Source organism: Macadamia integrifolia, chromosome 12 (genome assembly GCF_013358625.1).
Source record: "Macadamia integrifolia cultivar HAES 741 chromosome 12, SCU_Mint_v3, whole genome shotgun sequence".
NCBI classification, from domain to species: Eukaryota; Viridiplantae; Streptophyta; class Magnoliopsida; order Proteales; family Proteaceae; genus Macadamia; species Macadamia integrifolia.
Genome location: NC_056568.1, coordinates 11,704,691 through 11,728,332, shown reverse-complemented (window position 1 = coordinate 11,728,332; position 23,642 = coordinate 11,704,691). Strand labels below are relative to the sequence as shown.

Genomic DNA, 23,642 nt, shown 5'->3' with positions numbered 1-23,642 from the left:
AGTATGGATCTGATTCGGCTTCTCTCCAATTCATCAAGAACTCAATCAGTGATCAATGGATAGGAAGATCCTAGACATACATTCAAACGCATGAGGTGAACGGATCATGTTCACATATGAGAATATTTTTGTATATTCTTGATCCGTGGATATAGAATCTATTAAATGAATAAAGAGAAAATTGATTCTATATTCACGGAGCAAGACCATTCTTGTACGTGAACATGATTCGCTCTCATACATGAGGGTATATTTCGAGAGCAGATTAAGTCCTCATATGAGAATGATTCTCGTATGGGACTGATCTTCACAGATGAAATCTACCCAACAAACAACTCTGTGGTAGATTCCATCTATGTGGATCATTCTCATACGAAAACTTAATCCACATTTCATATCTCCAGGTTCTCTTTAGTTGATGGAATATTAATTAAGTGTCCAATTAATTATAAATGATCTTTTTTCAGACATCATTCAATTTTGGATTGGGATTCTCTCCATCCACTCTCCCCCTACCCTCCCATCTAGGTCTGCATACCCTTAAGCGTTTAGCCCCATGCATTTATATCTGATTGGAGGGTAGTTGAAAGGTAAATCATTGGAGAAGATGCCAACTTCAAGATTGAACAAAGGATTTTGCCAGAGGCCCTTCAACTTCAAATCAAAGGAGAGAGAGTGACAGCCGCGTATAATTGGAGTCCCCTAGCCGCGTATGATCCGAGTCCACCTATTCAACTTCAAGATTAAAGAGGGCCCATTGCTCTCTTTTATGCTCTGTTTTGTCTCTTGGGATACTTGTTGACTCAGGGTACTGGTCGTCGTTGGTAATTTCTTGCGGGGTTGGTTTGACACAAGATTTTGTCTTTAACCATAGATGATTGCCCATCAGTTTCCTTCCTCACAAGTCACAACATCCTAGTCATCCGTTCCTCAGGATTCTCTCTCTCTCTCTCTCTCTCTCTCTCTAAACATTTTTTTTTACTTAATTTCTTTTCACCCATGGTGAATGACGAATCCCCTCACCATGGCAGTCGGTACCATCAAAGTAGTTTGGATCGAGAGGGTTGATTTTGACTTTGTCAATGGGACATGAGAGTGTAACAAAAGGATGAAAAAGGCTAGGCTGGGTGAGTAGTTACATCATAAATTGAGATTTTTCCTTCTCTATTGGGAAAGGAAACTTCTTTTTTTTTTCTAATAAATCGAAAGAGATGAGTTATTGGTTTTTTTACTAGAATTATGAAGTATCGTTTGCAATGTTGACAACCTCTCCTTTGATTTCTTTTAGAAAGGAGGCATGAGAGAGACTTTTTATTTTTATTTTATTTTTCTAAGAGACCAGGTTATTTTTGAAAAAGAAGAAGAAAAAAATTAAAAGGTAAAGAAGATGGCATATATCCAACCAAACTACAATAAAAAATGCGAAAAGTGAACCCTCACATGACCATCAATAAGAACTCACAAAATTTATTTAATAAAACGAAATCTAGGTCTTGAGGATACATCTATAATAAACTTCTTGTTTAAATGGAAAAAAAGAACCATCATACTAATGATTCTAATTAAAAATTCAATAATAAATTTTGCTTCCTCAAATAATGAATGATTTTTCATTCAATTGAATCAACTAAAGGCCCAAGTGAAATTCATTCGTGCACCACGAACAAGAGATTACACATAGCTTGAATGACTAGACTACTAGAGTGACCACGGTTACTGAGAAAGATTTTTTAGTGGGAAAGATTAATAATAATTTTTGTATATTAATATTCTTAAAAACTGTTAAAAATTGTTAGGATTTAAGTTGTCCTGTTGCATGCAACATGTTAGACACAGAATCAAAACTTGGAAATAACCTCTCAAGCCTTGTAATATTATTAGGAGTCCCATGCATTTATATTGTTCTTTGTTTTTTTATTATTAATATTCTTAAAAATTAAACCAAATATAGCCAAATCATTCTTCCTTACACCATGAGCAAGTTGGTAGATGACGTTCATTGATGACGAGGGATTGGTTGTGACCACATGAAAGGGTCCCATAAAAGGTACCCTCCGTCAGAATTTATTGGAATCCATTTTTCTGTCCCATCATGATCTTGACTCCTAAACCCGGGAATGGGGTTGGCCTAATGTTTGTTTTTTCTTACTAAAAAATAAAAAAAAAGAACCCTTGCTTTTGGGTTTGGGCCCCGAATTTGATAATTTCTGTTTTATTTCTACATTATATATTAGGGAAGGGAAAAGGCTCTCTCTTAAACCCAAGGCGTACAGTGGCCCCCCATTTATTACTAGACAAGAGACATTATTTATTGAAACTAAGACATCGGCCGACACAGCCAATGGGAATGCGTACACGAATATTTTCAGCATGAGACAACATTGCCTTTCCACACCCGCAATAATTGAGCGTAGATATACATTAAGCGCATTCTTTTCACACCAAATTGTCTCTAGGCGTAAAGACAGCTACCTAGAAAGGTAACCTTTTTTTGTTATCATTTATATTTTCTTAATCAGCCCCAATAGGCCACTATTGTAATATACTAAGTTTATCTTAAATTCTTGATCCATTTTGAAGATTGTTTCACTCTGATATATTTTTATGGTGATTTAAATGAAATTTTTTTCTGAGATCTGTGATAGAAGCAGAGAGTTGGGTCTGGAGCCCAGTACTAATTTCTTATGGGGGTGCGAGGGCTATGCCCCGCAGTATGGTTCGACTTGTGACTTGCGATTTGGAGGAGTATATAATGTACTATAATCTTTGTTGAACAAGTCATTGTAATTTTGGGGTTTTTTCGAGCTAGGGTTTCAGGGTGAGTTTTCTCCCGGTTGCTTAGGTGTAATCTTTCTTTTACATAATAAAACATCTTCTTCTTCACCCGAGGACGTAGCACACTACATTAATGTGTCAACCTCGTTAAATCTCTGTGTTGTGCGGTTAATTTTGTTTATTTTTTGCATTTATTGGTATTTGCTCTAACATAATACTAAGATATATGGCAACCCAAATAAGATGGAATTGGGTCAGGTTCGATCCAATCTTGATACAAATTAATCCAGATCGAATAGAAATACTCTTGGATTCATTTTATTTTATTATCCATGACAATCTACCAATATGATATTGATTAAGAATAAGAATCAGGCAAAGCTAATACCAATACTATTCGAACGATCCTGACCGATCCAATCCAATTCCTTAAACAAGGGTGTTGGTCCTTATGCATCTGCTGTTGGTAGTTTGATGTATGATCAAGTTTGCACATGGCCTGACATTGCCTATGTTATTAGTATACTTGGGAGATATTTGAGTAACCCTGGTGAAACGCATTGGATAGCTACTAAGAAAGTCATGAGATATTTGCAGGGTACTAAGGATTTTATGCTTACTTATAGAAGAACCGATTCACTTGATGTAGTCGGTTACAATGACACAGATTTCACTGAATGTCTAGATGACCTCAAGTCTACTTCTGAATATGTTTTTGTGATGGTAGGTGGGGCTATATCTTGGAAGAGTGTCAAGCAGACACTCACTGCATCTTCTACTATGCAGGCAGAGTATGTCGCGTGTTATGAAGCCATTGTTCAAGCTTTATGGTTAAGGAATTTTATTTCAGGGCTACAGATTGTTGACTCTATATCTAAACCATTGAGGATGTTCTGTGACAACTCAGTTGCGGTTCATTTCTCTCATAACAGTAAAAGTACTTTAGGCTCTAAACACATTGATATTAAGTATTTTTTGGTCAGAGAGAAAGTTCAAGAGTCACAGATTACAATGGAGCAGATTGCTATAAAAAACATGATTGTAGATCCTCTTACTAAGGGTTTGACTCCAAAATTCTTTCAAGAGCATTCACTAATATGAGACTTGTTAGTTCTTTTGATGTATTTTATTAGTGGGAGTTTTGCTCAATATGTTCGCATTTGACTTTCAGTTTTAGTTTATACATATGATACATTATTATTGTTCTCAAGAATATAGATGCATTTTTATTATGGTAATTTGTTTATGTGTATACACTTATTTATTTACCTCCTACAGAAAATTGAGGTTATATGTGGTGTATTTACCTCATTCGGTATTTGAGATTCCAGTCAATACACACACATTCAGCCATTAGCAAAGCCTCATTTGATTGAGGTCTAGTGCTAATGTTGTGGGACATCTGGACCCAGTCCCAATAAGCTTTTTTGATTGAAGCTTGAGCGTTTGGGAGACGCTTGTAGTTAATGAGACTTTCAGTATTTATCTCATAGGACTCATTTGGATTTTGAGCCAGGACCAATTTAGAAATAGACATGATGATCACTATTGCATATTATTTTCATACCACACTTTCATACTGTTCAGCCCAATTCGGTGATGTTATGAGCACTTTAACGTGTTTGGTCTCATATCGCTTTAGATGTGATGATCAATACAGTTGGGTGTTTGTAATTCTCAATCGGACCAAAGCATTTGGTTTAAGGTGCACTCCATTCAACACTATTTTGTTTATGGCCACATTCAGTTTATCTAAACCGGAGAGTCGTTTTAAATAAATTTTAAAATCTAAAACTTGTGATATATACTGCCCAAGTGGGAGATTGTAAGATTTTCAATTAGGTGGGCTAGCATAGTCAAAGATTTGTTTCTAAAATCGGTTTAGTTGTGTTGACTAAAGATGGAGTAAGCAGAAAGAATCCAATATTATTGGTAAGTGATCTTTATGGAGATATTAGATTCTATTAACACACCTTAATGGTATGAAATATTTATTACTATGTGTGGACCTAAGGTATTGTTTCCTTAATGGGGAGAAAACCCTAATTTTATTACAGGGTTGGTCCCTATCTTCACCCCTATAAATAGTTATCGCTGATCCATTAAGTGATGCTAATGACCTAAAAGTAAAAGGGAAAGAGGGTAGACCAAACCAACATTGATCGTGTTGTACGAGGAGCATACAAGAAGACTTTGTGGAGTTCTTATTCTTCAGCCATAGATTTAGGTATGCCTAAAACGTGTATTTGTAGTGTTTATCGTACATGCTTATCGATCTCCATGAGTTGTTTTGGCATTTATTTTCTTTCACTTTACCCCCAATCCGACGAGGAGCAGTAGCACTGTCTCTCACTCGCTCTCTGTTTCTCTCTTTGTCTCTCTCTGCTTCAAGCTCTGTTTTGTTGTTTTTGGTTATTTTGCTCTGTGTTTTTGCAATGGAGGTAAAAGGGCCTGTGCTATTTGAATTTGCCTATCTCTACATAAATATGATGGCCTAAAGCCAAGTGTATCTCATTTTTACATCATTAATACCTGATAGGCCAAATATGTCCCCGTCCTTAGCACGGTTGAAGCGTGTGTACACACCAATACAGATGGTCGACATGTCACCTCGGTCTCCCCTCAGGCCTACCTACCACCTTGGTCTTCCGTCAGGCTGACCTGCCACTCGATCTCTCCTCAGGTTGACTTGCCACTTGGTCTCTCTTCAAACCGACCTGCCACCTTGGTCTCTCCTCAGGTCGACCTGCCACTTAGGCTCCCTGTCAGGCCGACCTATCACCTCGGCCCCCATTGGGTCGACCTGCCAGCTCGGTCTCCTATTGAGCCGACCCATCACCTCGGCTCGGCACAATCAAGTAAGACGCCCAAAAACATGCACATGTCCACTCCTACATTCAAGGGACGTGACCCCTGATTATAGGCTAGGACTCAATCCACTCACATCGTCAGAAGTGTCCACCCTTCTCACGGCTTGTGCCTTCAGGATAAGAAGGGAATATTCCCGAAACATGCCTTGGAATCCAGAATATTCTCGGAATTATAGAGCCATTCTCCTCAAGAACTCTATGCATAAACATGACTCTTCATAAACGACTCTCCTTCTCTCTCCATCAGCAATCTATAAATATCAAGGTAAGCCTCCATCACAAGGAATCGATCACTTCTTTACTGAAAAACTCTCTTAAGTATCTGCTGTGGAAAGATCAGACTTAGGCATCGGAAAGTCACCCATCGAGTCAGCCTGGCTCTCCCGTATCTTCTCTTCTGTACAAGTTTGCTGAAGCATCAAGAGCTGCAAGGAAGATAGGCTGATCAATTTTTACCGCATCAATACCTATGACCAAACTAATGCTTGGAATGAAGTCTCACAATGAGAAAAAACTTTGCAAAAGAAAATTACACCACCGGTCAAAGGCTCCGTTTGTTTCGGCTTGGAAAATTTTCCCTGTAACATTTTACGATAAAATCATATAGCTTCATGGTGGAAAATTTTACCAATAGCCTTGCATTTACCGAAAAATAATTTTACCTAGAAAACTGCCGTAAAATGTAGCCGGTAAAACAATTGTTATCGTTCTCGATAAAATGGATTGAAAAAAAAAAATGAGACTAGGCATCTGTTTTCCCCGCAAATGTCTCCTGCTTCATCACTCCTTCTCTTCCATCTTTGGATCTACAACCTCATATTTCTCTGAATTTCCTGGTTGGAGGAAGATCTTTCTCACTTTTCTCTGAATTCCTGGTTGGAGGAAGATCTCGTCGCTGCTTTTTCTTGTCACTTCTTTTCCACTGCATTTTTCACTTATTCAGTTCAATCACAATCGTGAGGATCGAAATCTGTTGTAGCAGAGGGAGAGGGAGAATAAGAGAGGATATGGAAGAGAAGTCTGCAACAGAAACGGTGGAAGATCGATTATTGCCTTCCGCCCTACTCATCGGCGACTCTGCGGCTGGCAAATCTCAGATTCTTTCTCGCCTTAATTTCACTGGAAGGGATAAATTTGAGTGAGCAAACTGACCTTTGAAGTTCATATTCTTTGCTTTGGATAAATAAAATCAAGCCTAGATTTTTTTCAAGGTCCTCTTTGAAACTTCTGATTCGTCTTCTGCTACTGCTTCTTTCTCCTCTGGAAGATCGATACGCAAAGTCTTCTATCTATTTCCTTCTCTTCATATTCTCTTAGCTTTCTTTTCTTCTCTTTGTGTTTCTCTTCAGATTGTACTCTGCTGTCTGCTATCGTCGTGTATAATAGAACAAACAGAGCTTTCAGCCAAGTTTGCAGAAAACTTGAAACAGAGACGAGGTGCTCTTCCCTCCTGCGTTCGTAGGGTTTAAGACATTTTCAATTTATGAAAGCTGGATTTGGTTTTCCATGGCACAGCCTATTAAATTGCCTTTGCCATCTACGATTGTACATAGGGGTGTCAATCAGTCGGTCCGGTTCGGTTTCGATCCGGGTTGAGTTGGTTTCGGTGTGGGAAAGTTGAAATCAAAACCGAACCAATAAGGAAATTCTGGTTTCGGTTTGGTTTCGGTTTCAATGCGGTTTGATTTCGGTTTGTCTTCGGTTTCTTAAATTAATTTGTAACCGGGTTGGTTTTGGTTTTTGGTCCAGTTTAGATTCGATTTTCCATACAAATATTTACAAAACTATGCAAATTTTTATTTTTTTAATGAATTTTGGAGTGTTTTGGTTTTTTACCGATTTGGTTTCGGTTTCGGTCTGGGTTTTGAGCCGGTTTTGGTTTGGTTTCGGGTTCATCTGGTTTTCGGTGCGGTTTGATTTGGTTTTGGGGTTGTAATACTCCAAACCGAACCGACCCAATAAGGCTTCGATTCGATTCGGTCCGTATTGTTATCGGTTTGGTCCGGCCAATTTTACCGATTCGGTTTAAGAATTGACACCCCTAATTGTACAAGAAGATGTGACACAAAATTACAATCAATCTGATCTGGAAATACTTTGAGGTATTCAAAGATGCACACCAGGTGTTTGATAAAATAGCTGAACCAAAAGGTTATATAATATGAACAATCATATTGAAAATTTGTATTTCATATTTTACCACTTCCGAAACAAACATGGGTAAATTTTCAAAATGTAAAATTTTACACGTAATCTCCGAAACAAACGGAGCCTTAACAAAATAAAATAAACCCTTCCGTGACTTCCATACCAATCTAAAACCAAGTCAAGTTTTGGGATTACAGCCGGTCCTTATATTATTCAATTCTTCAAAAGCCACATGTAACACATCAAGACTGGTATTCCCTGGGTGATTGAACTAAGAAAAAAATCGTCTGCAATTTCGATCTCGTACAATTTAGTACAATACCACCTTCAGGCAGTGACACGTGTGTTGATACCAATACAATGGTCCAAATCTAATTTAAATGCCTCTTCACTGATTTAATGTTTTATTAGTTGTACCAGATCTGGACCATTGTATTGGTATCAATACACATGTCACCGCCTGAAAATGGTATTACACGAAATTATACGAGATCGAAATTGCAGACGATTTCAACCCGACTGAACTATCGATGACATGTATTTAAATCTTCATGAAATAGTCTGAACTTGATTTTTTACAAGATTTCTTTGTTTTGGGAGCACATGGATGTCCACAAGATCCATAAAAGCAATCATTTTTTCTTCTGAAAAATTACTGCTCCATTTGGGTTAGATGTGATGTGAAGTGAAGTGAAATAAAAAATAAATAAATAAAATCGAAAGTTTGTAAATATTATTAGCAACAATCGTGTAACAAATTCAAAATCAAAAATTTCAGTCAAAATTGTAATGAACATTTTTTCACCTCATAAGTGAATTTATATAAAGTGTTTGTCAAACGTTGTTTTTGTTCTTTTCCTGTTCTAAGGATATTTTTGAAATAATTTTACCAAACACTGTTTCTATTCCACTAGAGTGTTCTCATAGCATGGAATCGAAAATGAACACTTCTGTAAAAAAACAATCTCCATGAATAGAAGTGTTGTCAAACGGCTCCTAAGAGATAGCATTCTTTTCACACCAAACTATATCTAGGCATAAAGGCAGCTAGAAGGGCAACGCTTTTTCTTTTTTTTCTTTTTGCCATCATTTCTACTTTCTTAGTCATTCCAATAGGTCACATTGTAATATGTTAAGTTTGTCTCAAATTTTTAATCCGTTGTGAAGATTGATCCACTCTGACATATTTTTGTGGAGACTCGAATGAGAAATTTTTCTGAGATCTGTGATGGAAGCAGAGGGTTAAGCCTAGAGCCCAATACTAATCTTGTATGGGGGTGTGGGGGTGTAGACCCGATGGATCGACCTGTGACTTGGAGGAGTATATAATGTATTATCGTCTTGTTAAGCAAGTCATTGTAATTGGGGGGGTTTTTTCGAGCTAGGGTTTCAGGGTGAGTTTTCTCACTACTGCTTGGATGTGCTTTCTTTTCTATATAGTGAAACATCTTCCTCTTCGCCCAAGGACGTAGCACACCATATCGGTGTGTGAACCTTATTAAATCTCTGTGTTGTACGGATCTGATTTTGTTTAGTTTTCATATTAATTGACGTTTGATCTAACATAATACTAAGATATATAACAACCCAAATAAGATGGAATCGGGCCAGGATCGATCCAATCTTGATACAATTTAACCCAGATCAGATAGATATACCCCACAATTCATTTTATTATTTTTATTTTTTTCTTATCCATAACAATCTACCAATATGATATCGACTAAGAATCGGGATCAGTAAAGGCTAATACCAATTCGATCCGAACGATCTTGACCAATCCAATCCAATTCCTCAAACATGGGTGCTAGTCCTTGCCAACTGAGCTATCCCCCTGGGGTTATAATAACCAAATTAATTACTTCTAGATATGAATATTGGAAATAGTTGCTGTGAAAGAAAACTTTTCAGCCTTACCATGATACAAAGATCTGCACAAACTCATGGAAGGTTTAGAGAGAGGACTTATCCGGTCCCATATAATATTTGGGATAAAGTAAATAAATAAATAAATAAAGTAAAAAAAGTAAAAATATAAAAATAAAATTAGAGAGAGGACCAATAAGGTTTGGTATCACAAGTCGATAACATTAAATTTAGCCAGAAATGTATATATGCTGATATTAGTCTGCTTCATCATCCATTGGTCCAAACATATAAGTCTTGCTAGGATTGCAATTGAAGTAGAAATCGCTCCCAAATCCATATTTAGTGCTGTAACCTAGATAATCATTCAAATTAAACTTCACTGCTTTCATAAAATTGAGGCCACTAAGTGAGGCAAGAGATACTATATTCCATTCATAATGGAATCCTACAGATTTGTGGGAAATATGGATTTCTCCCTCTCTAGAAAGCAGCTTCTTCGAATTCTTGAAGAACAAGGTGACCAGCTTTTGGTGTCGACTGCATATGTAAAGAAACAAGGAAATAGAATTAGCTACAAAAAAACCAAAAAGAAAAAAAAAATCCAGCATTTGTAACTGAGCTAGAAAATTGGATATGTTTCATACTAGGTCCGATAAATTCATCAGGTGAGACTGCGTAGATTTGCCCCTTCCAGACCCTGCACTAGCGGGAGCCTTATGCACGGGTTGCTCTCTAATTGTATTATGTTCGATCAATGAGACTGCATGCCTTGATGAGACGACCCCTCATCCAAAATGCAATGGAAAGAGGTGTGTGCTGTATATATAATAATATAACTAATAGGAACTCTTAGTTAAAGACAACTGCTGGTTGCAATCTAAATCAGGGCCAAATAGCCAATCAATCTGGTAAGGCCAAGTTTGGATCTTAAGAATTCAGAACATGCATTGAGAATCTATTCAGTTTTATGTTTGAATCAATTGAAATTGATAGCAATGATGGGAATAACAAACATTTTTTTTATCAACATCCAATTCCATACTCAGAGAAGTTGATATATACACCAAAGTTGGAGGATAAATCAACAACCCATGCATGAAAAATGAAAACTGGCTTGTGTTTTTCAGAATCTTAGGACATGTTTAATATACATTATCAGAATAAATTTTGAGTTTAGAACGCATTATGAAACCCAATTCTTCTCTATTTTCTCATTACATAATGCGTTCTAAACTTAGAATCTATTCTGAGGATGCATACCAAACAAAGCACTGGAATGCATACGTGAACCCATTATGAAACTCTCTCTCTCTCTCTCTCTCTCTCTCTCTCTCTCTCTCTCTCTCTGTGTAAATAACCAAATAAATGATTCAAAGCCATAAAAAAAAATCATTATGAGTCCTATCCAAAAGTGTAGCAGTACTGCACGAGGATCTCTTTACTGCAGGGTCTAGGAGGGGCATATGTATGAAGACTTATCCTCGCTTTGCAAAAGAGGTTGTTTCCTGATTCGAACCTATAATAGAGAATAAAAAAGAAAAAAGAAAATATAAAGAAATGTGCTTTTTTTTCTTTTAATTATTTTTACTTATTTATTAATTTTTTTTTATGCGAAAGGATAGCTTGTCATTTGTCTTTTCCTCACTCTCTCTTACAGGGTAGGGGATAACTGAAATCACAATGAGTTATTCGTGCCAAACAAAAATTTACCTGATTTGGTTCTCCCGCGATTTTTTCTTGAACCAACCAGCATAGGGGAAGTTGAAGACAATCCGATCAAATCTCATGTCCTTGAGGAACTCATGGCTTGACATAGTTGTTGCATCCACTCCATGAAGAACCATACATCCTCTACTCTTCAAATCATTGATGTTAGACATGGCCTTCCGGTAGTTTTTCTTTAAAAAACCTGAAACACAAACTCTATTGTTGCATTAAAACCATTACCATTTAAAGGGCATATATTTATATCGTACGAAGACCCAAAATGAAAAGTAATTCATACAAGATGGTGAAGGCAAAGTATAGATACATCAAACAGAATACGATTGTGCTAAAACAACCAAAGGGATGAGAGAAGAGATTTTTGCCAAAGTTACACATAATTAGGAAGTAAATGAGAGGAGATTTTTACCAAAGCAGAACAAAATTAAAAGAGTAAAAGTGGGTTATGAATGTCTAGGAAAGACACATTTAATTCATGGATTTCTACCAAAACAGAGATGGGTTCTTCTAAATTTCAACAAAACAACAAAAATTAACAATTGATCTAACTAAAATTTTGAACTTATACCTTCTGAATCGAGAGAAGTAGCAACCATGTTATTAGCAGAACCAAAAGCCTTGGCTAGACAAGCAGAGAAAGAGAAGTCTCCCTCCCCAACAAGTAGTATCTTGTGAGAACAGGAATAGTGTTTTATCCTTCTTTCTTCTTGTAAATCATCTTTGGAAACTGTGATCCTGTCGCCAGTAGAGATATGAATAATATGTTCAATCTTTTCTACTACCTCAACACCATTATCAACAATGCTAACCCCCCTTTCATCTTCAGAGACCTTGGTCTGATGTCGGTAAACAGAGGCAGGAGGAAATGGGTCTGCTACATCTTCCCTGACCTTTTCATCTTCTGAAACCCTGGGCTTTCGCTTGGCTCTTCTTTTCCTTCTCTTTGCTCTTGAACCGTCTTTTGGAACTGTGATCTTATCACCAGTAGAGACATCAAGGGTAGGTTTAATCTTTTCTGCAGCCTCAAGCTCAACCCCACTATCAACAATGATAGTTATTACCCTTTCATCTTCTGATACCCTGGTCTCTGGTGACCCAGAGACAAGAGGAAATGGCTCTGCTGCATCTTCTCTGACCTTTTCATCTTCTGAAATCCTGGGCTTTGAGTCAACAGCGACAAGAAGATATGGGTCTACATCTTCTCTGGCTCTTTCATCTTCTGAAACCCTGGTCTTAGGGTCAACAAAGAGAAGAGGAAATGGTTCTGCATCTACTCTGACCTCAGCATCAGTTACAGGTTTAATCTTTTCTACAGCCTCAACTCCATTGCCAACAATGATAGTTATTACCCTTTCATCTTCTGATAACCTGGTCTCTGGGTCACCAGAGACGAGAGGAAATGGCTCTGCTGCATCTTCTCTGACCTGATCAGCATCAGTTATAACAATAACTACTGATCCTTCATCTTCTTCTGAAACTCTGGTCTTTCCATAACTAGAGGTAGGATGAATTGGCTTAACCTCTTCACAGTGATCATCAGGTGCGTGATATACTTTCTGTTTTCTTCCAAATATGATGCTTATGAGGTTGGATAGGACCTGACCCATTTCAAATAAGAAGCTTCTCAGGTTGAAAAGGAACTGAACCAGTAATCTTGTTTCCTCTTCTTTGATTTCTCAGACCAGAAAACACAGCGAGGAAGAGGAACTTAGTGAAACATTTATAGATGCTCATCGTCTACTAATGTGAAATAAACCATTGTGAGTAAGCTAAGGTCAATTGCCAACAATTAATGGGAAAGTGAGGAACACAGTACAGGGTTTGATTTCTATGCAAATAAAAAAAAAAAATGTGTCTTTCTTTAAATGTACGAGAAACTAATGTTGTGGTGGGGTAACCTTATCAACTTTCAGCTCTTTGCTAACCACTGAAGAAGAAAAGTTCATTTGAGAGAGAGAGAGAGAGAGAGAGAGAGAGAGTAGTGTTTCATAATGTGTATGAGATGAGAATGGAGGTGGTGGGAGCTGTAATACACTAGTACGGATATGATTCGGCTTTTCTCCAAATAATCAAGAACTCAACCAGTGATCAATGGATAGGAGGATTCTGGACATGCATTCAAATGCATGAGGTGAATGGATCATGTTCACGTATGAGAATATTCATATATATTCTTGATCCATGGATATAAAATCTATTAAATGAAAAGAGAGAAAATTGATTCTATATCCACGGAGCAGGACAGTTCTTGTACATTCTTGTACGTGAACCTGATTCGCTCTCATACATGAGGGTATATTTCTAGAGCGGATTAAGTCCTCATATGAGAATGATTCTTGTATGGGAATGATCTCCACAGATGGAATCCACCCAACAAACAACTCTGTGGTGGATTCCATCTGTGTGGATCATTCTCGTACGAGAACCTAATCCGCACTTCATATCTCTAGGTTCTCTTTAGCTGATGAAATATTAATTAGGTGCCCAATTAATTATAAATGATCTTTTTCCAAACATGATTCTACTCATTCAATTTTGGATTGGGATCCTCTCTATCCACTCTCCCCCTACCCTCCCATCTAGGTCTGCATACCCTTGAGTGTTTAGCTCCATGCATATATATGATTGGAGGGTAGTTGAAAGGTAAATAATTGGAGAAGATGCCAACTTCAAGATTGAACAAAAGATTTTGCCAGAGGCCTTTCAACTTCAAATCAAAGGAGACAGAGAGACAGCCGCGTATAATTGAAGTCCCCTAGCCGCGTATGATCCGAGTCCACCTATTCAGCTTCAAGATTAAAGAGGGCCCATTGCTCTCTTATATGCTCTGTTTTGCCTCTTGGGATACTTGTTGACTCAGGGTACTGGTCGTCGTGGGTAATTTCTTGTAGGGTTGGTTTGACACAAGATTTTGTCTTTAACCATAGATGATTGCCCATCTGTTTCCTTCCTCACAACAGCCTAGTCATCCGTTCCTCAGGATTCTCTCTCTCTCTCTAAACATTTTTTTTTGGCTTAATTTTTTTTCACCCATGGCCATGGTGAATGACGAATCCCCTCACCATGGCAATCGGTACCATCAAAGTAGGTTGGATGATTGATTTTGACTTTGTCAATGGGACATGAGAATGTAGCAAAAGGATAAAAAAGGGTTAGGCTGGGTGAGTGGTTACATCACAAATGGAGATTTTTCCTTCTCTATTGGGAAAGGGGATTTTTTTTTTTTTTTTTCTCATAAATCGAAAGAGGTGAGTTATTGGTTTTTTCACAAGAATTATGAAGTATCGTTTGGCAATGTTGACAACCTCTCCTCTGATTTCTTTTAGGAAGGAGGCATGAGAGAGACTTTTTATTTTTATTTTATTTTTCTAAAAGACCAGATTATTTTAGAAAAAGAAGAAGAAAAAAATTAAAAGGTAAAGAAGATGGCATATATCCAACCAAACTACAATAAAAAAATGCAAAAAGTGAACCCTCACATGACCATCAATAAGAACTCACAAACGTTATTTAATAAAACGAAATCTAAGTCTTAAGGATACATCTATAATAAACTTCTCATTTAAATGGAAAAAAAGAACCATCATACTGACTATTCTAATTAAAAATTCAATAATAAATTTTGCTTCCCCCAACTAATGAATGATTTTTCACTCAATTGAATCAATTAAAGACCCAAGTGAAATTCATTCATGCACCACGAACAAGAGATTACACATAGCTTGAATGACTAGACTACTAGAGTGACTACTGCTACTGAGAAAGATTTTTTAGTGGGAGAGATTAATAATAATTTTGTATATTAATATTCTTAAAAACTGTTAAAAACTGTTAGGGTTAAGTTGTCCGATTGCATGCAACATGTTAGACACAGAATCAAAACTTGGAAATAACCTCTCAGACCTTGTAATAGCATGAGTCTCATGCACTTATATTGCTCTTTATTTTTTTATTATTAATATTTTTTAAAATTAAACCAAATCAAATATAGCCAAATCATTCTTTCTTACACCATGAGCAACTTGGTAGATGACGTTCATAGATGACGAGGGATTTGTTGTGACCACATGAAAGGGTCCCATAAAAGGTACCCTCTGTCAGAATTTATTGGAATCCATTTTTCTGTCCCATCATGATCTTGACTCCTAAACCCGGGAATGGGGTTGGCCTAATGTTTGTTTTTTCTTACTAAAAAATAAAAAAAAAGAACCCTTGCTTTTGGGTTTGGGCCCCGAATTTGATAATTTCTGTTTTATTTCTACATTATATATTAGGGAAGGGAAAAGGCTCTCTCTTAAACCCAAGGCGTACAGTGGCCCCCCATTTATTACTAGACAAGAGACATTATTTATTGAAACTAAGACATCGGCCGACACGGCCAATGGGAATGCGTACATGAATATTTTCAGCATGAGACAACATTGTCTTTTCACACCCACAATATTTGAGCGTAGGTATACATTAAGCGATAGCATTCTTTTCACACCAAACTGTCTCTAAACGTAAAGACAGCTAGCTAGAAGGGTAACGTTTTTCTGTTATCATTTCTATTTTCTTAATCAGCCCCAATAGGCTTATATTGTAATATACTAAGTTTGTCTTGAATTCTTGATCCGTTTTGAAGATTGATCCACTCTGATATATTTTTGTAGTGACCTAAATGAAATATATCAGAGTGTTTGCTCTAACATAATACTAAGATATATGGCAACCCAAATAAGATGGAATTGGGTCACGTTCGATCCAATCTTAATACAAATTAATTTAGATCGAATAGAAATACTCTTGGATTCATTTTATTTTATTATCCATGACAATCTACCAATATGATATTGATTAAGAATAAGGATTAGTCAAAGCTAATACCAATCCTATCCGAACGATCCTGACCGATCCAATTCAATTCCTCAAACATGGATGTTGGTCCTTGCCAACTGAGCTTCCCCCCCCCCCCCCCCAGAATAACCAAATTAATTACTTTTAGATTGAATATTGGAAATAGATGCTGTGAAAGAAACTTTTTCAGCCTTACTATGATACAAAGATCTGCTATGATAAACCCATGGAAGGTTTAGAGAGAGGACCAATAAGGTTTGGTATCACAACTCCATAACACTTAATGTAGCCTTCCACTTATAAATTCAGAAATGTATATATGCTGATCTTAGTCTGCTTCATCATCCATTGGTCCAAACATATTAAGTCTTTCTAGGATTGCAATTGAAGTAGAAATCTACCCCCAAATCCATATTTAGTACTGAACTTGGATAATCATTCAAATTAAACTTCACTGCTTTAATAAAATTGAGGCCACTAAGTGAGGCAAGAGATACTATATTCCATTCATAATGGAACTCTACAGATATTGTGGGAAATATGGATTTCTCCCTCTTCAGAAAGCAGCTTCTTGGAATTCTTGAAGAACAAGGTGACCAGCTTTTGGTGTTGATTGCATATGTAAAGAAACAATGAAATAGAATTAGTTACAAAAAACCAAAAATCTTTCTTTGACAAAAAAAATTTCAGCACATGTAAGTTACTTAGAAAATTGGAAATATAGTTTCAGACTAGGTCGGGTAAATTCATGAGGTGAGGTTGCATACATTTGCCCAAGTAGCAGGAGCCTTGTATATTAGTGATGTAGATGCACACCTGTGGACCCATGCAAACACATCTGGATATCTAGATAGAGATGAACTAGATCCAATTTGGATGTTTGGCTAGTAGGAGCTTTTAGGATTTTTATTATTTTAATTTTAGCTTAACATGCAATATTTTATTTTGTTAGCTTAAGTAGAAGATAGCAATTATGATTTAGTTTGGTGTCCTTTCATATTGGACTTCTTTTTCTATTTATGCCATGTAACCGATTGAAGTTAAAGAATGATATTCTCTCCCTGCAACTCTGAGTTCCATATCAGGTATTCTTTTCCTTCCCCACTGGCCCTTCATCAACTAAGTTATTCTCTAATTGTATTTTTTTGATCAATGAGACTGCATGCCTTGATGAAACCCCTCATCCAACTTGCAATGAAAAGGGGTGTCTGTTCTATATATAATGACATAACTAATAGGAATTCTTATATGAAGACAACTGCAGGCTACAATCTAATTCAGGGCCAAATAGCCAATCAATCTAGTTAGGCCAAGTTTGGATCTTGAGATTCCGGAACGTGCATTGAGAATCTATTCAGGTTTATGTTTGAATCAATTGACATGGATATCTATGATGGGAATAACAAACATTTTTTTCTCTACATCCAATTCCACACCCAGTGGAGTTGATATATACACCAAAATTGGAGGATAATCAATATCCCATGCAAAAATTTGAAAATTAGGCCATGTTTGGTATATATTATCAAAATAGATTTTGAGTCTAGAATGCATTTTGAAATCCACTTCTTCTTTATTTATTATTTATAAAATGTGTTCTAGACTCAGAATCTGTTCTAAAAAATACATATCAAACAAAGCCTTGGAATGCTGCATTTGGTTACTTCCCTGAATAATTAGGTGAAGGAAAAGTGCAAGTACATTGAAATTTAATTTTGGGCTATTTGGTTGCATTCCAGGAAATATAAAAGAGAAAAAAAAGAGTACCTTTCGATAATGGTTGTTATCCATCATTTTCTATCATAACCATTATGTGGAAAAACACTAGAAAAGATAAAGTAATGCTTTTAGTTTTCTATCTTAATAATTACCTAGGAAAACACAGTTGTCACATCTCTCTCTATGGAAAATAAGCATAATCACAATGAGTATAAAAAAAAAAAAAACATTGAGTCTTACCAACTTTTGAAAAGAAAGCTTATCATATCTAAAGGTGTACCTAGTCCTGCGAGAGATTCTCTTTACTGCAAGATCTAGGGAGAGGCATATGTACGTAGACTTATCCTTGCATTACAAAGAGGTTGTTTTCTGATTCGAACCCATTATTATAATATATATATATATATATTATTTTTTCTTTTAATTCTTTTTAATTAATTTATTTATTAGTTTATTTTTTGTGTGTTAAGGATAGTGTCATTGGTGTCTTTTCCTCACTCTCTCTCACAATGTAGGGGATAACTAAAATCACAAAGTGTTATTCACGCCAAACAAAAATTTACTTGATTTGGTTCTCCCGCAATTTTTTCTTGAACCATCCAGAATAGGAGAAGTTGAAGACAATCTGATCAAATCTCTTGTCCTTGAGGAACACATGGCTTGACGTAGTTGTTGCATCTACTCCATGAAAAACCTTACATCCTCTACTCTTCAAAGCATTAATGTTAGACATGGGCTTGCAGAAGTTTTTCTTTAAAAAATCTGAAACACAAACCCTATTGTTGCATTATAAACATTACCATTTAGAGGGCATGTCATTGTACCATAGGAAGCTCCGTCATGAAAAGTATAGCTAGTTGGAACAGAATAAGAATGTGCTAAAACAGCCCAAGGGAAGATAAATAATTAATCCTTCCATAGCCTAAATATACACATGACAGACAAGATATGGAAAGAATAACATTTCCAAACTTTTGGTTTAGATTCAACTTCATAGTATTCATATCAGAGCTTTACATGGGATGATACATACTTTGTACTCCAATGAGTCATAGTATATTTTCTAATCCTTACAATGCCAACAAGAGGATGGGAATTTCATAGTTAATTACTCCCAGAAGCGTTATATGACATTGGTAACTAAAGAAAAATTGCAGCTTTTTCAAGTATTTTGTTTATGAAATATTGCAAAGTGAAGGGCCAACAAGAAAAACACTTTCAGTTTTTGGATTTTTACCAGACAGAGAACACACAAATAAAGATGGAATCTTTCAGAGAACACACAAATAAAGATGGAATCTTTCAAATCTAAATAGAAAAAAAAATTTAAATAAAACAACCCAATTTCAGCTGAAGATGTTAAAAAAAAAAAAAAAAAAAGAGGGAAGTTTACAGGTTGCAGAAACATGCATTGGAAAAAGACTAAAACCCCTTAAGAACCTAATTAGTTCTGCTGTTTATATTGATCAAGAAACTTAAAGAGTAAAAATGGGTTTTGAATGTCAAGGAAAGACACATTTGGTTCATGGATTTCTACCAAAACAGAACAAAGAAACAGAGTTGGGTTCTTCTCAATTTCAACAAAACAACACAAAATTGACTTAAGTTCTTCCAAATTACAACGAAACAGGGCAAAATAAAAAGTTGATCTAACTCAAATTTTGAACTTATACCTTTTGAATCGAGAGAAGTAGCAACCATGTTATAAGTAGAACCAATTAAAAGAATTACTCAAATTTTAAACTCAAAGAATGATTCTTATACGGATGTTTGATCCACACTTAGACTACACTCAAAATAAAAATCAATTAAAAGAAGAGAGAATAACGTGTCAACTCTGAATCTTTTAATTGAATTTTGGGTTTCCCATTATATGTAAACAAGACAATGCAAATTTCAGAGAAATACACTCGTACCTAAATCTAGGTACTTGGGTAGAGTTCATTTTCAAGACCTAATCGTTAAGGAAATGATGCTCAAGTGCCTATTATTCTTCATATCGGATTATTCATTTTTGTTACAAGATTATTATTTTCGTCTATCGTGTGAAATCCCAGTAATATTCATCAATGATTCAATTATAGATATTTGAATCTAATAATAACTGCTTTAATGAAAGAGAAAACTCATTACATGCACCAAATCGCTTTGATAAGTATATCAAAGTGTCTCACTCACTATGCGATGTGAAATAATATGTTAATTCCAATCATTACATGAATACTCAATGGTTACATTAGAGCCTAATTAAGTCAAATACCCTTATGTGTATTGGAATGTCTATGATTATTGCACTCTTTCATAGGCCAAAATTTTTAATCCAAATTGGCCAAGTAAAAAAAAAGTAACATTAAAGATCTAAGAATAGTGAGGGGGTGAAACAGATTCTGTGAAGGAAACTTCTTAAGCATTACTTTCATATGAGGATCTTCACAAACTCATAGAAGAGTTAGCTAGGGAGGACCTATAAGAATTGGTAACTCATGCACTGCTCAAACCCATTCATGAAAATGCTAGTGAGTGTATTCTTCATCATCCATTGGTCTCTATCACAGTCCAAACATGTAAGTCTTGCTAGGATTGCAATCAAAGTTTCCATCTCCTCCAAATCCATATTTAGTATTGTAACCTGGATAATTACTCAAATTAAATCTCACTGCTTTTATAAAAGTGAGTCCATTAAGTGAGGCCAGAGATTCTATATTCCATTTAAGATGAAACCCTACTGATTTATGGGAAATGTGAATTTCTCCCTCTTCACAAAGCATCTTCTTGGCATTCTTGAAGAACAAGGTGATCAGCTTTTGGTGTCGACTGCATATATTAAAATAAATAAATGGAATTAATTACAATCACATAAAAAAAAATTAAAAAAACTTAACCCTTGGATCTAAACAAACATTTACCTGATCTGGGTCTCCCTTGACTCTTTATTACAGAAACCAGCATGGGGGAAGTTGAAGACAATCCGATCAAATCTCATACTCTTTAGGATCTTATGGCCTGACATATTTGTTGCATCCACTCCATGAAGAACCATACATCCTCTACTTTTCAAATCACTTATGTTGGACATGGCCTTGCCGTAGTTTTTCTGTAAGAAACCTGAAATACAAACCCCAGTGTTGCATTATAGACATTACCATTAGGTCGCAATGGAGTAACCTTACCTGTTATATCGAAGTCTGTCATCACTTGAAATAGACTTTGTACTAAAACAACACAAGGGAGGATGCATATTTTATGGTTGAGCTTCAACTTCCATATTTTTCTTGATAGAGTCATGAGAGGGTGCTAATATGCAGGAGGATTGAAATTTCATAGCTACATCCTTTCATACATTGGCACCTTAAAAGAAAAAAAGAGAAAGAGAATACATGACCTTCCAAATCCTTCACATGAAAAGACAAACCATATATGAAAATGACAAGCCATTGTCTTCTCTGGCTTTCAAATTACACTAGCCTTATATTAGGAGGATAGAAATCTTATCTTGCATAGGTCACAGTACTATATTTTTTGCTAAATAAACCTACATTTTTATTTAGATTAGGTCAGATAAAGTTCAGAAAATAGTTTGTTGAATAACACAGAAATAGAGAAAATAAGAGAAAATAAAGATTTCTCATTCAAAATATTTGTTCCACACAAAAGATTGTGATTTACCTATAGCCACACACAGAAAATTGTATGTAAATGTCCCATTATTTTATTGAGATCTCACAATAATGATAATAATGGGTGTAAAGGTTACAGACATGCAATTAAAATGATTAAATCTCTTTCTAGCCCAATTAGACTGCAAAATGAATGAACGGCTTGCAAGAAAAAACACATTCATTCACATACTTTTTTCAAAAGGGAACACACAAATAGGGATTGATTCTTTCAAATTCAATAGAATAACAAAAATTAATAATAAAAAACACCCAAATTTCAGCAGGTGATATTATGACAAAAATGCAAAATCGAAGTTTACTGGTTCCAGAAACATGTATTGAAAAAGGACTAGACAACCTAATTAGTTCTGCTGTTAATACTAATTAAGAAACTAAAAGAAGATTAAAAATGGGTTTAATTTGTTCTATTCAAACTGCAAAAAAATTGGCTAGGATAGACACATTTGGTTCACAGATTTCTACTGAAACAGAACAAAGAAACAGAGATGGGTTCTTCCAATATTGAACAAAACAACACAAAGTTAACTATTGATCTTTCCACAATTTTAAGTTCTTCCAAATTTCAATAAAGCAACAGAAAATTAACTATTTAATTAACTCCAATTTGAAACTTATACCTTCTGAATTGAGAGAAGTGGGGGTAACTTTATCTATTTTCAGTTCTTTGCTTAACAATGAAGAAAAATAGTTCATTTGGCCAGGGGGTTTGTTATTAATAGTGAACTAGAGTACTAGAGTACTAGACTAATTAATTGAGTAATCAACATTAAATTGGCTAAACCATATGATTGAACCAAGTTCAGAATGGCCAACTTTCACATAGGACTTAACACCAAAGCTTCCAAATTCAAATAGAGAGTGGGATCACTTTACTGAGTATCTGGTTCCTAAGGTATTACATTCCCCACTTTTTTTAAACATTCCTCAAAAGCTACACAGATGGGACATCCTCTTTTTGCTTTAATGGACTTTCTTATATGAGTCTCACAGCTAATAGGGTCCAGTGGGAAGGGAATCATGTTATCCTATATCTATTTACGATTATTGTAATTAGGGGAGAAAAGGCAAGAAAAAATGAAAAAGTTGGGACGACCATCAGTGAACTTTGTTACTCCCATGGCCTTTGCTGCTCAAGTTGCCTATAATTATGTGCAACTCCACAACAATCTCCTGCTTACATCAGGTTTTCCTACAAAGATATCGAGGAAGGAATCTCTTTAACTAGTACCTAGATCAGCCATAAGGGAGGCCCAATCTGAATGAAATGTTTAAGTACTTCAACTAGTTGGTCATGTCTGATTTTAATAGTGCAAGAGTGAAGAATCTTGCTATTTAACAAGCAGTAGTTTGAAATTGACGTGGAAAGGTCTTGCCTTATTAGATAGAAACTTGCTAGAAACAATACTCTGTAAATGCTTAGTAGGAGATAGATTAATTTGACAAATAAACCCAGAATTGATATCCGGATCGATTCTGGTTTTGGATCAGGTTGGTCTAACCCTAGGTATGGCAAAAAAGACTAGTCGAATTGGATCCCGATTTAAAAACCATGGAATCAATGGTGAACTAGAGTACTAGACTAATTAATTGAGTAATCAACATTAAATTGACTAAACCATATGACTGAACCAAGTTCAGATTGGCCAACTTTCACAGAGGACTTAACTCCAAAGCTTCCAAATTCAAATAGAGAGTGGGATATGCGTAGATCACTTTGCTGAGTGTCTGGCTCCTAAGGTATTACATTCCCCACTTTTTTTAAGCTTTCCTCAAAAGTTACACAGATGGGACATCCCCTTTATGCTTTAATGGACCTTCTTATACGAGTCTCATAACTAATAGGGTCCAGTGGGAAGAGAATCATGTTATCCTATCTATTTACCATTATTTTAACTAGGGAAGAAAAGGCAAGAAAAAATGAAAAAGTTGGGAGGACCATCAGGTGAACTTTGCTACTCCCATGGCCTTCGTTGCTCAAGTTGCCTACAGTTATGTGCAACTCTACATCAATCTCCTGCTT

At 35.9% G+C, this 23,642-nt stretch overlaps 2 protein-coding genes and 1 long non-coding RNA gene across 4 annotated transcripts in view; all 3 read right to left on the bottom strand.

The window, feature by feature from the left end:
- Positions 1-6,560: 6,560 nt before the first annotated feature.
- On the bottom strand, positions 6,561-7,082 carry LOC122057442. Its single transcript, XR_006133530.1, has 2 exons — positions 6,798-7,082; positions 6,561-6,615 (listed from the first exon to the last, which is right to left on the bottom strand). It is a non-coding gene; the product is annotated as an uncharacterized LOC122057442 (long non-coding RNA).
- Positions 7,083-9,888: 2,806 nt separating this feature from the next.
- The window catches only part of LOC122057439, a 37,376-nt gene continuing 23,622 nt past the window's right edge, over positions 9,889-23,642 (bottom strand). The window contains exons 3-5 of one of the 2 annotated variants that reach the window (XM_042619544.1): positions 11,956-12,811; positions 11,373-11,571; positions 9,889-10,199 (exon numbers count right to left, since the gene is read on the bottom strand). In XM_042619544.1, coding sequence (XP_042475478.1) covers positions 9,917-10,199; positions 11,373-11,571; positions 11,956-12,811 — 1,338 coding nt within the window. In that variant the 3' untranslated portion in view covers positions 9,889-9,916. Of the gene's footprint in view, positions 10,200-10,231; positions 11,179-11,372; positions 11,572-11,955; positions 12,812-23,642 lie in introns of those variants that run through there. The other variant, XM_042619545.1, reaches the window with a different exon arrangement.
- LOC122057441 (uncharacterized protein At4g26485-like) lies at positions 20,333-21,537 on the bottom strand. Its single transcript, XM_042619549.1, has 3 exons — positions 21,113-21,537; positions 20,849-21,047; positions 20,333-20,756 (listed from the first exon to the last, which is right to left on the bottom strand). The coding sequence occupies exons 1-3, from the start codon at positions 21,225-21,227 to the stop codon at positions 20,492-20,494; spliced, it is 579 nt and encodes a 192-aa protein (XP_042475483.1). The 5' UTR covers positions 21,228-21,537; the 3' UTR covers positions 20,333-20,491.